Source organism: Thermobia domestica, chromosome 8 (genome assembly GCF_964235325.1).
Source record: "Thermobia domestica chromosome 8, izTheDome1.hap1.1, whole genome shotgun sequence".
In the NCBI taxonomy this organism is placed as follows: domain Eukaryota; kingdom Metazoa; phylum Arthropoda; class Insecta; order Zygentoma; family Lepismatidae; genus Thermobia; species Thermobia domestica.
The window spans coordinates 55995411-56007446 of NC_137461.1; the positions used below are offsets into that span (position 1 = coordinate 55995411).

The 12036-nt window shown below is 37.4% G+C and overlaps 1 protein-coding gene across 1 annotated transcript in view; it reads left to right on the forward strand.

The window, feature by feature from the left end:
* The first annotated feature begins 951 nt into the window (after positions 1 to 951).
* LOC145692139 (uncharacterized) overlaps positions 952 to 12036 on the forward strand; it is a 46651-nt gene continuing 35566 nt past the window's right edge. Inside the window, exon 1 of the mRNA XM_081767439.1 lies at positions 952 to 1635. Coding sequence (XP_081623565.1) covers positions 1593 to 1635 — 43 coding nt within the window. The 5' untranslated portion in view covers positions 952 to 1592. The remainder of the gene's footprint in view (positions 1636 to 12036) is intronic.

Sequence of the window (12036 nt, forward strand, 5' to 3'; positions counted from 1 at the left end):
TATTTAAGAACATACAACATTTGGCATAATTTGAATGCAATTTGTCTTAAAATCCTCATAAATGCCTTCTGCATCTGAATGCCCCCCCCCCCAAATTTACAGAGAAATCGGCGCCCGTGCCCAGTACCCTCCCTCTGTGTACGTCGTGGTCTACCTGCATGCCAAGTTAAATTAAAATCGGGGAAGTCCTGCAGATGCGATGCGTACGACATATACTATTGCCTTGTGATTGATCTGTTAAAAATCAAATTATGAGTAATAATAATAATAATAATAATAATAATAATAATAATAATAATAATAATAATAATAATAATAATAATAATAATAATAATAATAATAATAATAATAATGTTGCTCTTAATCTCCTTCGCAGTAGTACGTCACTTCAGAAAACATCAGAAGTTCCAGCATTCCTGCTTTTCGGCTCAATCATTTTAAATTTTACTAATGTTTAGTAATTTTTATTTTATTTATCAATTTTTGTATTTTATAAAATAACTTGTTTATTTACAAAGTACGACAATTTTGCTTCCCATAGAGAATATGGAGGACTGAGAGTTATGTTTTTTTTTTTTTTTTTTTTTTTTTTTTTTTTTTTTACAAAATTGGATTTCTTGTCGCCTTACATAATCCTATATTTTCGTGCTCCTGTTCACCATCACCGGGATTTGAACTGAAGACTGGTGAAAAGCAAAAAGAGCTGGTCCCACCACCGTACCAGCACAAAGGTTGCTGGAGAAGAACAATGGAACTTGAGGCGGATTGTCCGTCCATCAATCAAAACCGCAAAGAGAATTCTTTTTTAAAGTTGGTAACCAATGATGTTACGGCTCGTGACGTAATCATCTAAGCAACAACACACCTCTAGGTAATACGTGAACAATTGAACCTGATTCACTCACGCCAACTGCCTTTGCGCGTGCCCAGCTAGCTCCGGGTTGTCAGGCATTGTTGAGGTCAAACCTTTCCATATACATGTATGTATATATATATGTAGCTACGTATATATTTTTTCACAGATTTTTAATTTCACGGCCAGGTAATAGAAGAATCTCGCTTTTTTTGCTTTTGAAATGCTCACGGTTTTTTGGTAGCTTGCATATTTCTTCAGGAAGGTCTCTGACCTTTTGGTCACGATGCCTCTCTGTCATCGGGAGCCCAAAAGCAACAACAATGCGCCCGACTGCATCTGTGACGTCATCGATGACCGAGCGATGTCAGCAAGGCGAAGGTATAAAGAGGGAAACTCAAAAGATGAAGGAAAGATCCGTGTTAAAGACTTGAGACATTCGGAATGACCAAGGACTGGGACCGTAGTCCACAAACCACGTTGCATATCAATTTTATAGCGCTGGAATTAAATGAATAATACGAAATATTTAACTGAAATTTTTAACAATATTTATAAATATTAGTAGTTGTTGTTGGAATATTAATCTAGTAAATTAAAATATTTTTTTGACTTCTGAGTGTGATAACAGTGAAGGACTTTGTGTTAACATGTACAGTGAAGTCAATAATATAACAAGAGACTGAAAACGAACTGTTCTAATTTAGTGCCACATGGTTCTTCGTTCTGTTCAGCTCCTATGTTCATCATGAAATCAACATCACTGTTTTCTCTGGTACTAGGTAAGTCTTATTATTATTATTATTATTATTATTATTATTATTATTATTATTATTATTATTATTATTATTATTATTGTTATTATTATTATTATTATTATTATTATTTATTTATTTATTTATTTTGAAACTTGCAGTATTTAATACACAAAGCATTTATCAAGAGAAGAAAATTGTGAAAAAAAATAACCCTCCTCTCAGGGTGCGAAATCCTTGGGGGATTCCCCCACTGAATATTTTGGGATTCACCTACTAATAACTTACTGGGGGGTTAAAAAAATTGGCTCTATTGTTAGAAGTTTGAAAATTAACTAGATTAATTCATATGTAATTAATATGTATTTTATGTAACTAATGGGTGAACTGTAGTTAGAAGTATCTCTAATCTTGCAAGTTTAATCATTATGGATATTTAAATATGTAAGCTCCGAAACTTCAAACAGTTTCATGCTTAGAATTATTTTTAACACTCCTTTCCTCTCTTCCCCACCTCGACTTAAGATTTCCCACACTCCCTCCACAGAATGTTTCAGTTCTCTAGAAAAGAAAACTGTAATATCAAAAAAAAAAAAAAAAATCATTTTTAAAATTAAGCCTTTCTAATTGATTTTAAAAGCCCAAAGTGTAACTTAAAATAATATCTTAGACACCAATGGTAGTATCCACTTCATAGTTAACACTTTCGTTATAGGCCACGAAGTGGTGGCCCGTCCATATGACATTTTTAGTTGAATCATGTGGTTAGCATCATCCAATATCGCTGTTATTTCTGGCTTTTTAGAGCGGTGTTCATTACCTCTCAATTTAAGATTTTTAAGTAGCTTCTCAATGGCCTTACGTTAACATCAAAAATTCTCTGTACTTCAAATGGGAATCGAAACCGAGACGGCCACAAATAGACCCATTGAAAATGTTTGTCAGTTTCGGTAAGAGAGTGGTATGAAATCTTAGCAGTATGAAAAAAAAAAAACTAAGTGAAACGGAAAAATCCACAGACTTAATATTAACTGCCAGAAGTTCATGTCACTTGAAAACGAATCTTCGAAGTTTCGCTACCACTAAACCACCATTATATGTATCAGTGGCGTAGGGAAGGGAGGCCAGAGGGACCGCCCCCCCGAAGAGGTCCGACAATGTACTTTGGTACTTTGATGTTTGTAATTTTTTATACATTTTTATGTTTATATATTTTTTTGTTTATAATTTTTCTATGTGTACCTATAACAGCACTTGCCCCCCCCCCCCAAACACACATCCTGGCTACGCTACTGATGTGTATACATCTTATTTTTGGAAGTTCTTCCTTAATCCTCACTTTTTAGCTTTTTTCCTTTTGAATTTCACCGAGTAATAAGATAATGAGTATAAAAATTTAGAAAGTGATCCGCGCATGTTATTAAAATAATTAATAATTATTTTATGATTTGTTGTCCACGAGACGGAAAATAAGATATTCTCGTTTCGTCTAGATTCTCAAAAAGCTTTTCTCGTCTCGTTACGTTTTGCAAACTTATGTACAAAAATTATGCCCCGAATTTACGAGAAGTTTACGGCATTTAAACCAAAACCATTGGAGTTGAGTCGAGTTGAGTTTTTGGGTTTAACATCCCTTTTCAGCAGCGAGGCTATATGAGACGTGGACCTACTGATTAACGTGGAATCCAAACCACATGAGCTCCCGCCGGGAATCGAACCCGGCCTTCCCGCGCCGAAGGCGCGTATGCTAACCGCTTAGCCACGGAGGAGCTCCCAAAACCATTGGACTACATTATATAATGACCTGCATATTTTTAAACTTTGATAAATGCTTGCCATTGTGTTTGTACAATCATGTTATCAATTTATAGTGTTTTTATGTAACACTAGAACAACGTTTAAGATCTAAGACGCCAGAGAATTAGTGTTATCCACGAGACGCGAGCAATTTCTTGTCTCGTCTCGTCTCTAAAACGAGACAAGGTTGTCATGTTTCACGTTTCGTCTCCAATTTCATGGGTAACACTATTTCCAGGTCTTTAAGGCCAGATATCTTGGTGCACAATTTTGATATCATAAATTGTAATTACATAGCTATGAGAATGCTCCTCACGGAAATATCGAGAGCAGTTAAGGGTGTATCCACTAAGTCCGGACCCCACTCTCCAAAACTTCCTAACTCAACATAAATTTTTTACACTTTCACAAAATATAATTGTTTAACTCGGAAATGATTGGTGTAGCATGAGAATTTGATCTTACACTCCATCTGTACTCTTAATAGTTCTAGGCCCCGCGTAGCGTAGTCGCTAACGCTCTCGCCTTCGGTGCGAGCGGTCCCGGGTTCGATTCACGGTGGGGTCACTCGGTCGAAAAAGTGCAACACGCTTTTTCAGGCCAGCCACCTTGAATGAGGTTTTCCTGGGTTTTCCTCATTCATACCAGGCAAATACCGGGGTGGTATCTAACTTATAGGTCCCAGGCTGATTCCTTCCTTCCCCAATCCTTTCTTCCTTCCCTTTCTCCGGATTGTGCGCTCGCCGAGGGACGTCATCCCTCAAATCGTGACGGGTTAAATGGCCATAGATGCCGAAAGCCCAGAAATCTAAATCCTAAAATCTTAATAGTTCTATCATTTTTGTTTTCTGTAACTATAGGTGGAAGTAGCTTACAATTACTTATCGTCTTTTCGAGTGCAGAATAATACCCGTTCAATACTAAATACGTAGGGGCTTGTAGTATTGGAACCCCTTCCAACACAAAATATCTGGTTGCGCTTCTGGTACGCACTATTGACCCACCGTGCTCCTTATTAAAACTTATTTTATATACTTCTTCCCAAACTGATTAATAAAATTAAGTTATCGGCAATAGTGATTTCTGTTACGGCTAATAATCGTGAGTTCATGGAAGTTATTCTGTGTTCATTGTGCTCTTGTGATGTGTTTGAATAATAATCTAAGAAGCACTAAGAAGAAACAAGAATTGAAAAAAATAAATCTAAAGTACATCTGCATGAGTAGCGGAAGCACAAAACGAAATGTTAAAATTAGTTTACAATCGTGCTAGAAGGCTTCCGCTTCGACCTTGGACTTGAATGTTTCAATCACGATGTAAACAAAAATATTTCTGTTCTTGTTTCTTGTTCCTGTTCCCTTAAATATGTCAAACTTGTGGAAAGATGTGAAGTTGAAATTAATTGATGGCGATTTAATTTCCTTTCTTTAAAGAAAGAAAATGACCTATATATTAAAATGCTGGCTTTGTATGTTTGTCTGCAAAGAAAAGTTTATATGTTTGTCTCCAATCCTTTCGACAATGAGATCTCGAAAATCACAAGTGCTAGAAGCGTGCCATTTTCACTACTCGATTCCAAATTTTGTGTAGATCGTCCAGTTCTAATTCGATATTTAAAAAACTTGATCGTTATTTCTTTATTATATTTTTTAGGGGCACACCAGATTTTTTTAAAAAAGAAAAGCATCATATCCTACGAGTTATGCATTCCAACACCACATAATCGTATATATGGGATGCATATCTCTCAGCCGTTTATTTCATGGATAATAAAAAGTGAAGGATAACCATTTCTCCAGGCTAAGATGAATCTTTATTATTTGGAGTGTTTTGCCCAATGAACACTATATATATCACTCACATTATAATTAATTGTGTATGTAATGTACTTGATTATTACATACTGCATGCAAGAAGAAAGAAAACACTGATCATACATGAATTAGAAACTTCAACCGGAAGTAGGTTTAATCATACAAACGTTGCGAGGTATCGAAAAATTAATCGAAAAATATCCCCTTGCCGATATTTAACAAGACGACTTCCACTTGAGGGACATGTAGGCCCTACAGATGATGTGAGGAATGACAAGGAGATTCATGCTCATATGTGAATGATGCTCTGTTTAGAGAGCGCTGGTTCAGCTAGTTTGCCATCAAAATAAACAACTTGTATTTCATAAATATTTACACGTTACTCATAATTTCAGCTGTTGAATTTGACAGTTTAGTGCATAGTAGACGAATGTCTTACCTTAGTCAAAAAGCATATTACCAGGCAAAAGGATGGGAAAAAGGTGCTAAAATAAGTTCCAAAAAAGTTCTAAAAAATTGCGCTATTTTGCTCACAATGGTGCTATGTTGGTATCTACTCCTTTATCCAATTAAAAACAAATTAAATAAACTACGTACCTCATTGTATAATTTATTTAGTTAAGGGAAAAACTCAACACTGCAAGTCAGAGGCGAATCCACGGAGCGAAGTCTACCGGGGTCGGTTCCCCCAAAACTTCCTAACTCAACATACAACTGTACACTTTCTCAATAACACTATACTTGTTTAACAGTGAAATGATTAATGTAGGATGAACATTTGATCTTACACTTCATTTGTACTCTTCTCTTATAAAAACAATCTAGTTCTTAATTGTTTTCTGAAAATATAGGTGGAAGTGTTTTAGAATTATTTATCGTCTTTTCGGGTCCAGAATAATACACATTCAACATTACATAGACGTAAAGGCTTGTAGTGTTGAGCCCTCCCCCCCCTCGACAAGGTTTGGACCAATTCCAACAAAAATTTCTGGATGCGCGTCTGCTTCAAGTAGTTGCAGGTAAGTATGTTCCCCTTTGTCAATGTTAAAGTTTCGTTCAACGTCTGTAAATGTGCAAATTCGACAACATTCGGATTCTTCTCAAAATTAACCTAAGTTTCAGGGAAATATAGATATACCACATTGACTTGACACCTAGTCTTCTGTTTCAAGCGCTGCTATCGGCTGAAGGAATTCCACTCCCTTTGGCGTAGACGGCTGCAAGGCTCTCTCGCTTAGCAACAGCTAAACCCTTATTGGCTCAACCCTTATTGGCTCAACCTTATTGGTGTGTCGAGGGTGTGAGCTTTAGTTCACATTTTTGCCACAGTTCAAGACATTTTGGCAGCACTATAGATAGCTCACTAGTCTTTTATTTAGGGTTATATTTTTCCAAGTTTTTAATGCTAACCACCGCAAATTTATAACTGTTGGTACTAAGCAGATTGCTCTATGACTAAAGAATTTGTGCGTCTTGGAAATTGTACATGCTTAGTTTGGATCCAGATAAAGCACAAACTACTTGATCTGGTAAAAATTTTCACACGAAAAAAAAAAAAAAGTACACTCAATCCATGATGATCAGGAAATTTGGGGAAAAAAATTTAGAGGAGAGGAAAAGGGGAATCGGGAGCAAATTAAGAGAATAATGGTTCAGACCCAAGTAAAAGGTGCTGGAAAATTATATCTTTGTTCCCAACTGGAAGCAACATTTGACGCCTCGGGTACTTTAGGAGAGCTCACTTTTGCTCGAAAAGAAAAAAAAAGTAGCCACCTGAATTCCTAAACCTAATTTTATTTATTCGAAGGATTCCACCCATTGTAGTGGACATCACAGAACTTGCACTGATCTGAGCATCATAGATATAATTTAATTTTGGCTGTATATTGTGTATTTTGGATTAGCTGAAATTTTCATGTCTAAATGAGATGTGGTTAAAGCTCATTCAAAGCAAACGTCCAACGAAAATATTGATTGAAACCTACTTATGTTTCCAATGTAGTAAAAGCTAAGTAAATAGTGTAGGCCTACAGAACGTAATAGAGCATATGAATGTTTTCTTGTATGAATGACTGTATTTCACAAGTGATATACAAAACATTTTTTTTTTTTTTAATACAGAACCACGTGACGGATATCATCCAATTTCAGCAATTTGGTTGACAACTATTTTACAAACTATTAAAAAAAAAAAAATAATGATTCGTTAAGCTAAACGAGTTATCTGAGTATGATCATTCAGTGGTACCAGCTCTATTAGTAAGATATTAAATTCTATTTTACAAATATGCTAATTTGAAAGAACATTGGTTGAATAGCATTGCAATGAAGATAGAAAACATTAGTTGAATGATACATCAAACAACTTGTTCCCTGTTGTGGAATGTTGTTTATTATTTTTTTTTCTCATTTTTATTCCCTTCTTTTATCTTCATACAGCTTCGTAATGTTACGTCATTGTGTTTTGTTATCGTTGATATTTAATACAAGTTGTTGTATTGAGACAATCCTACGCAGTCTGAAGTGGAACAGACTTGTTTATATTAAACCTGTCAAACCAGGGATTTCCCTTTCCTTTGGCAGCGTAGGAATTCACCAGACTTTAGTATAAGAAGAAAGAAAAAAAAAGACAATGTGGAATTCCTGAGAAAAAAATAATAACTAACAGAACTTAGTCTTCAATTGAAAAAGAGAACATACAGGAATATAAATAAAACACCTAATTTGAATCTTTTTCCACTACATATAGGGTGTTTCAAAACATCACGGGCGTTTGGGAGGTGATTTCTGACGCAAGTTAAGACAAAAAGTATAGACCAACCTGGGTGCACAAATCCGTCATTTTGGAGTTGTAGGCTGTAGAAAGGGAGGAAGAATGAACTTTAAAGGTCCATAACTCCAACACTATGGGACCTACCGTAGTCGGGTAAACACTTCACTTAGGAACTAATATTTGCGCTATCCAAAAATACGTGTTTCGGAATCCTAAGACACTCACGCAACCACTTTTATATAGAGAGTTTGGCTATGAGTATATAATTTGAAGTACTCACTAACTACCTCTATAAAAATTGTTGCGGAAGTACCCCAGGATTCTGAAACATGGATATTTGGATAGAGCACATATTAGTTGATAAGTGAAGACTTGACTCGACTACGGTAGATTACACATTGGAGCTATAGACCTTTAAAGTTCATTTTTTATATGATTTCGGCAGCCTATAACTCCGAAATAAGATTTCTGCACCCAGGTTGGTCTATGTTACGACTGTGTTAAAACGATTATGTTAAAATGATTATGTTAAAACAACCCACGATTCTAACAAAGGCCAGTGGTCCAACATAATTACCAAATTCGTGTACTATTTCAATACAAAGGGTTGAAGATAACATAGGCCCGGTGTTACTGATTTGACACAGATACGGTGTAGAGTGGTATGAAAATAACACCGCGGTGGTATTATAGAATTAGGGGGAATGAACTGGAAATCGGAACAGCGCCGCGCTAATCTTTCTATATCGTGTGTTATTAACACTCCAGCTAAAATGGTTAACAGAAGACATTCAAAGACTGGTATTGGTAACTGTATTAGAAAAAATATTCCACAGGGGTAAACGAAACCTTTCATTTTCTAAGAACAATGACTCAGCGAAGGTATTTTAGTTGGCTCATAACCCAAATCAACGTATTAGCTAAACTCCAAGCAGACTCTGAATATCAAAAAATACACCCTCCTTAGTACAGAGCTAATATGATAGTAATTAATAGTGCGATTAACTCTTGATTAACAAATTCCCTCTGAATTTCTTCTTATGTCCACATCTCACACAACCTTGGTGCTGAAACGGGATGCTAAACTGCATGGGCGGTATTCAGGAAGATTTTTGTAGCTAGACCGTGGCTAAACCAGGGTACTCTCTGCTCTAGATTAATTAGTCACATGTGATTAACTTAGTCAACTACTACGTGCTAATCAGAGATTCTGAACACACTTCTGATAATCATGCGTTAATCAAACTGTTAGTATGGCGCCAATCATACGTCAAAATTACTTTGCATAAGAACCCATCTATCTGAACACCAATGAGGACTCGAATAAAGGGATCAGATGTACATTTTGTGGGGTTTTCTTATGTAGATTATAATAAAAATACATAGCCTCAATTTTAAAAGAAATCGAAAATGTGTCTTCAATATCTAAATGCTTAAGTAAACACTGTGGTTTTTACACAGCCAAGCTTTCCCATAAATTAACCACCTTACATTTTCACTTCGTATCAACTTTCATCACAGATTACTTCCCGTTGATTCTATTTCTGTTTGGCCTATTGCATTCTATGAAAACACATAATAGATGCGTGACTACTACTTTCTTAGAATTTCAGAATTACAAACAATCAACCACTTATTTGCATGATTTTGTTATTGGCCTATACTTCAAGTTTGTTTTAAAATATTCGCATAGTTTAACAGTGGAACGAACATGCTTACAAATATGCAAATGAATGCAACTGAAATAACCGCATTCCAAACTAATTACCATTAATGTCTCTCGTCTGGGAAATTCCGTTCTTCTGTTTCTCTCTGTCTTTCATTTTTTCTTGTTCCCTCCACTAATCCCTCACAGGAACTATTTAGAGGACTTCTTAACATTATCAGGCGACCTACTACCGTACCAAAGCCGCTCACCGACAAAGAACTGTAACATCAGGAACACATCTATTATGCAAATTTCATTCAAATTCTCTCTGTTAAATTGGTTGACATGGGGAAACCCCATTTACGTCATCATTTCTTCGTTGAATGTTTTGTTGTTATCCACCACGCATGACATAATTAGTCTTGATGTTAATGTTACACAATAGCGTTTTACAATTCCATATTTGTGTGTCACAGCAACTGCTCACAGAACATTTTTTTCTGCTTCTTCTTGTTTAACCTAATGACGTTATTTTGCGTATTCGCTTAAAATGTATTATGTAAAGTGGGGTTAAAGACAAATACTTTAATATAATGTTTGCAATGTATTCTCTTACTGTTCAATCTGATTTGCCAAGAATTCCTTTAAATAGGCTTACAGTGTTTACCGGTATTCTGCCTGTTCCTCTGGGAGACAATAAATCTCAGGAAATAATTGATGAATCATCATTAACTGTAGCCAAGACGTAGACGGTCAAAAGTCAAGAATCCATTTCCGATTTCAAAGTTGATTCCAATAGGTCAAAAGCGGCGACAAATAGCGTGAAGTGATTTTCTGCAATGGTATGAGGCGATTAAGCGTCCCAATAATACGTATTTTATCATTACCATCCTTAACTCTCTACTAAAAACGGAAGTGATAGAAATCCAGTACAACTTCCGGTGTCGATGTTGATCTACATAGACCAAAAACAATAAGCGATAGCGAGAAGCGGATTTTATATAGTCGAGTTAGCTTTCTAAGAATAGGTATATATATACAGATGGTGATCAGAAAAATGGAAACACCTGTAGTTGGCAACACGTCAGATGTATGGGTTGGCAGTGGTATCGTGGAGCCCGCAGCGCCGGACCGCTGGTGGTGGTGTGTTAGGTCGGTCTCCATACTATGTTAGGCGCAGTGGAACAGCAATGTCCAGTGGCTGCAGCAGACGGAGGTAGTGTAAAATGGGAGACCTCTCAGATTTTCAAAGAGGGCAAATTGTTGGTGCGTGGTTATGTGGAGTGAGTGTGACGGCAGTGGCTACTGTGTTAGGTGTGTCGCGTGGGACAGTGTCGAACGCGATGACGGCCTACGCAACACACGGGAAAACCACATCGGGGGAGCGGAACAGTGGGCGGAAGAAAATCATGAGTGACAGGTCACGCCGGGTATTAAAGCGCATTGTCACGCAGAACCGTCGTGTCACTGCGGAGCTAGTAACGGAGGAACTCAATCAGCATCTCCCCCACCCTGTTTCGACAATCACAGTCCGCCGCGAATTACATGACATGAACTTACGGGGTCGTGTTGTACGGGCCAAACCGCTCATCAGGGACCATAACGCTTTCGCACGCCGCAAATGATGCCGCGACCATGCAACTTGGACCGTTGAGGACTGGAAACGTGTGATATGGTCAGATGAGTCATCCTTCACCCTATTCCCAATCACGGGCCGTGTTTATGTGTGGAGAACGCCCAAATAAGCTTATGATCTGCAGTGCCTCCGCCCAACTATGAAACATAGCGGCGGCTCGGTGATGCAGTGGGCCGCCATATCATGGTTTTCATTGGGTCCTGTGGTCACACTTAACGGACGGATCACTGCCAACAATTATGTCGCGATTTTAGGAGACCACTTGCATCCTATGGTCCGGATGTTGTTCCCAGACAATGACGCCATCTTCCAGGATGAAAATGCACCCATTCACACAGCTGGCTTTGTTGCAGCGTGGTTTGAGGAACATCGGGATAAAGTTCAACACCTCCCCCGGCCCGCCCAATCCCCAGATCTCAACACAATTGAACATCTGTGGTCCATCTTAGAAACACGACTCCGGCGACGATTTCCACCTCCATCCTCTCTCACAGAACTGGTCGATGCCCTGCACGAGGAATGGTGTAAAATTCCACTTGCTACCATTCACGACGTCTACTCCTCCATCCCACGTCGCATCAAGGCTGTTCTGAAGGCGAAAGGTGGCCCGACACCATATTAATCAGGTAAGTTGCAATTTCGTTCAGGTGTTTCCATTTTTCTGATCACCATATCAGAAAAATATCATCTGATCATCATCATATATATTTCTCTGATCATCATATATATTTCTCTTAACCCTGGCAGAAATCAACCATTT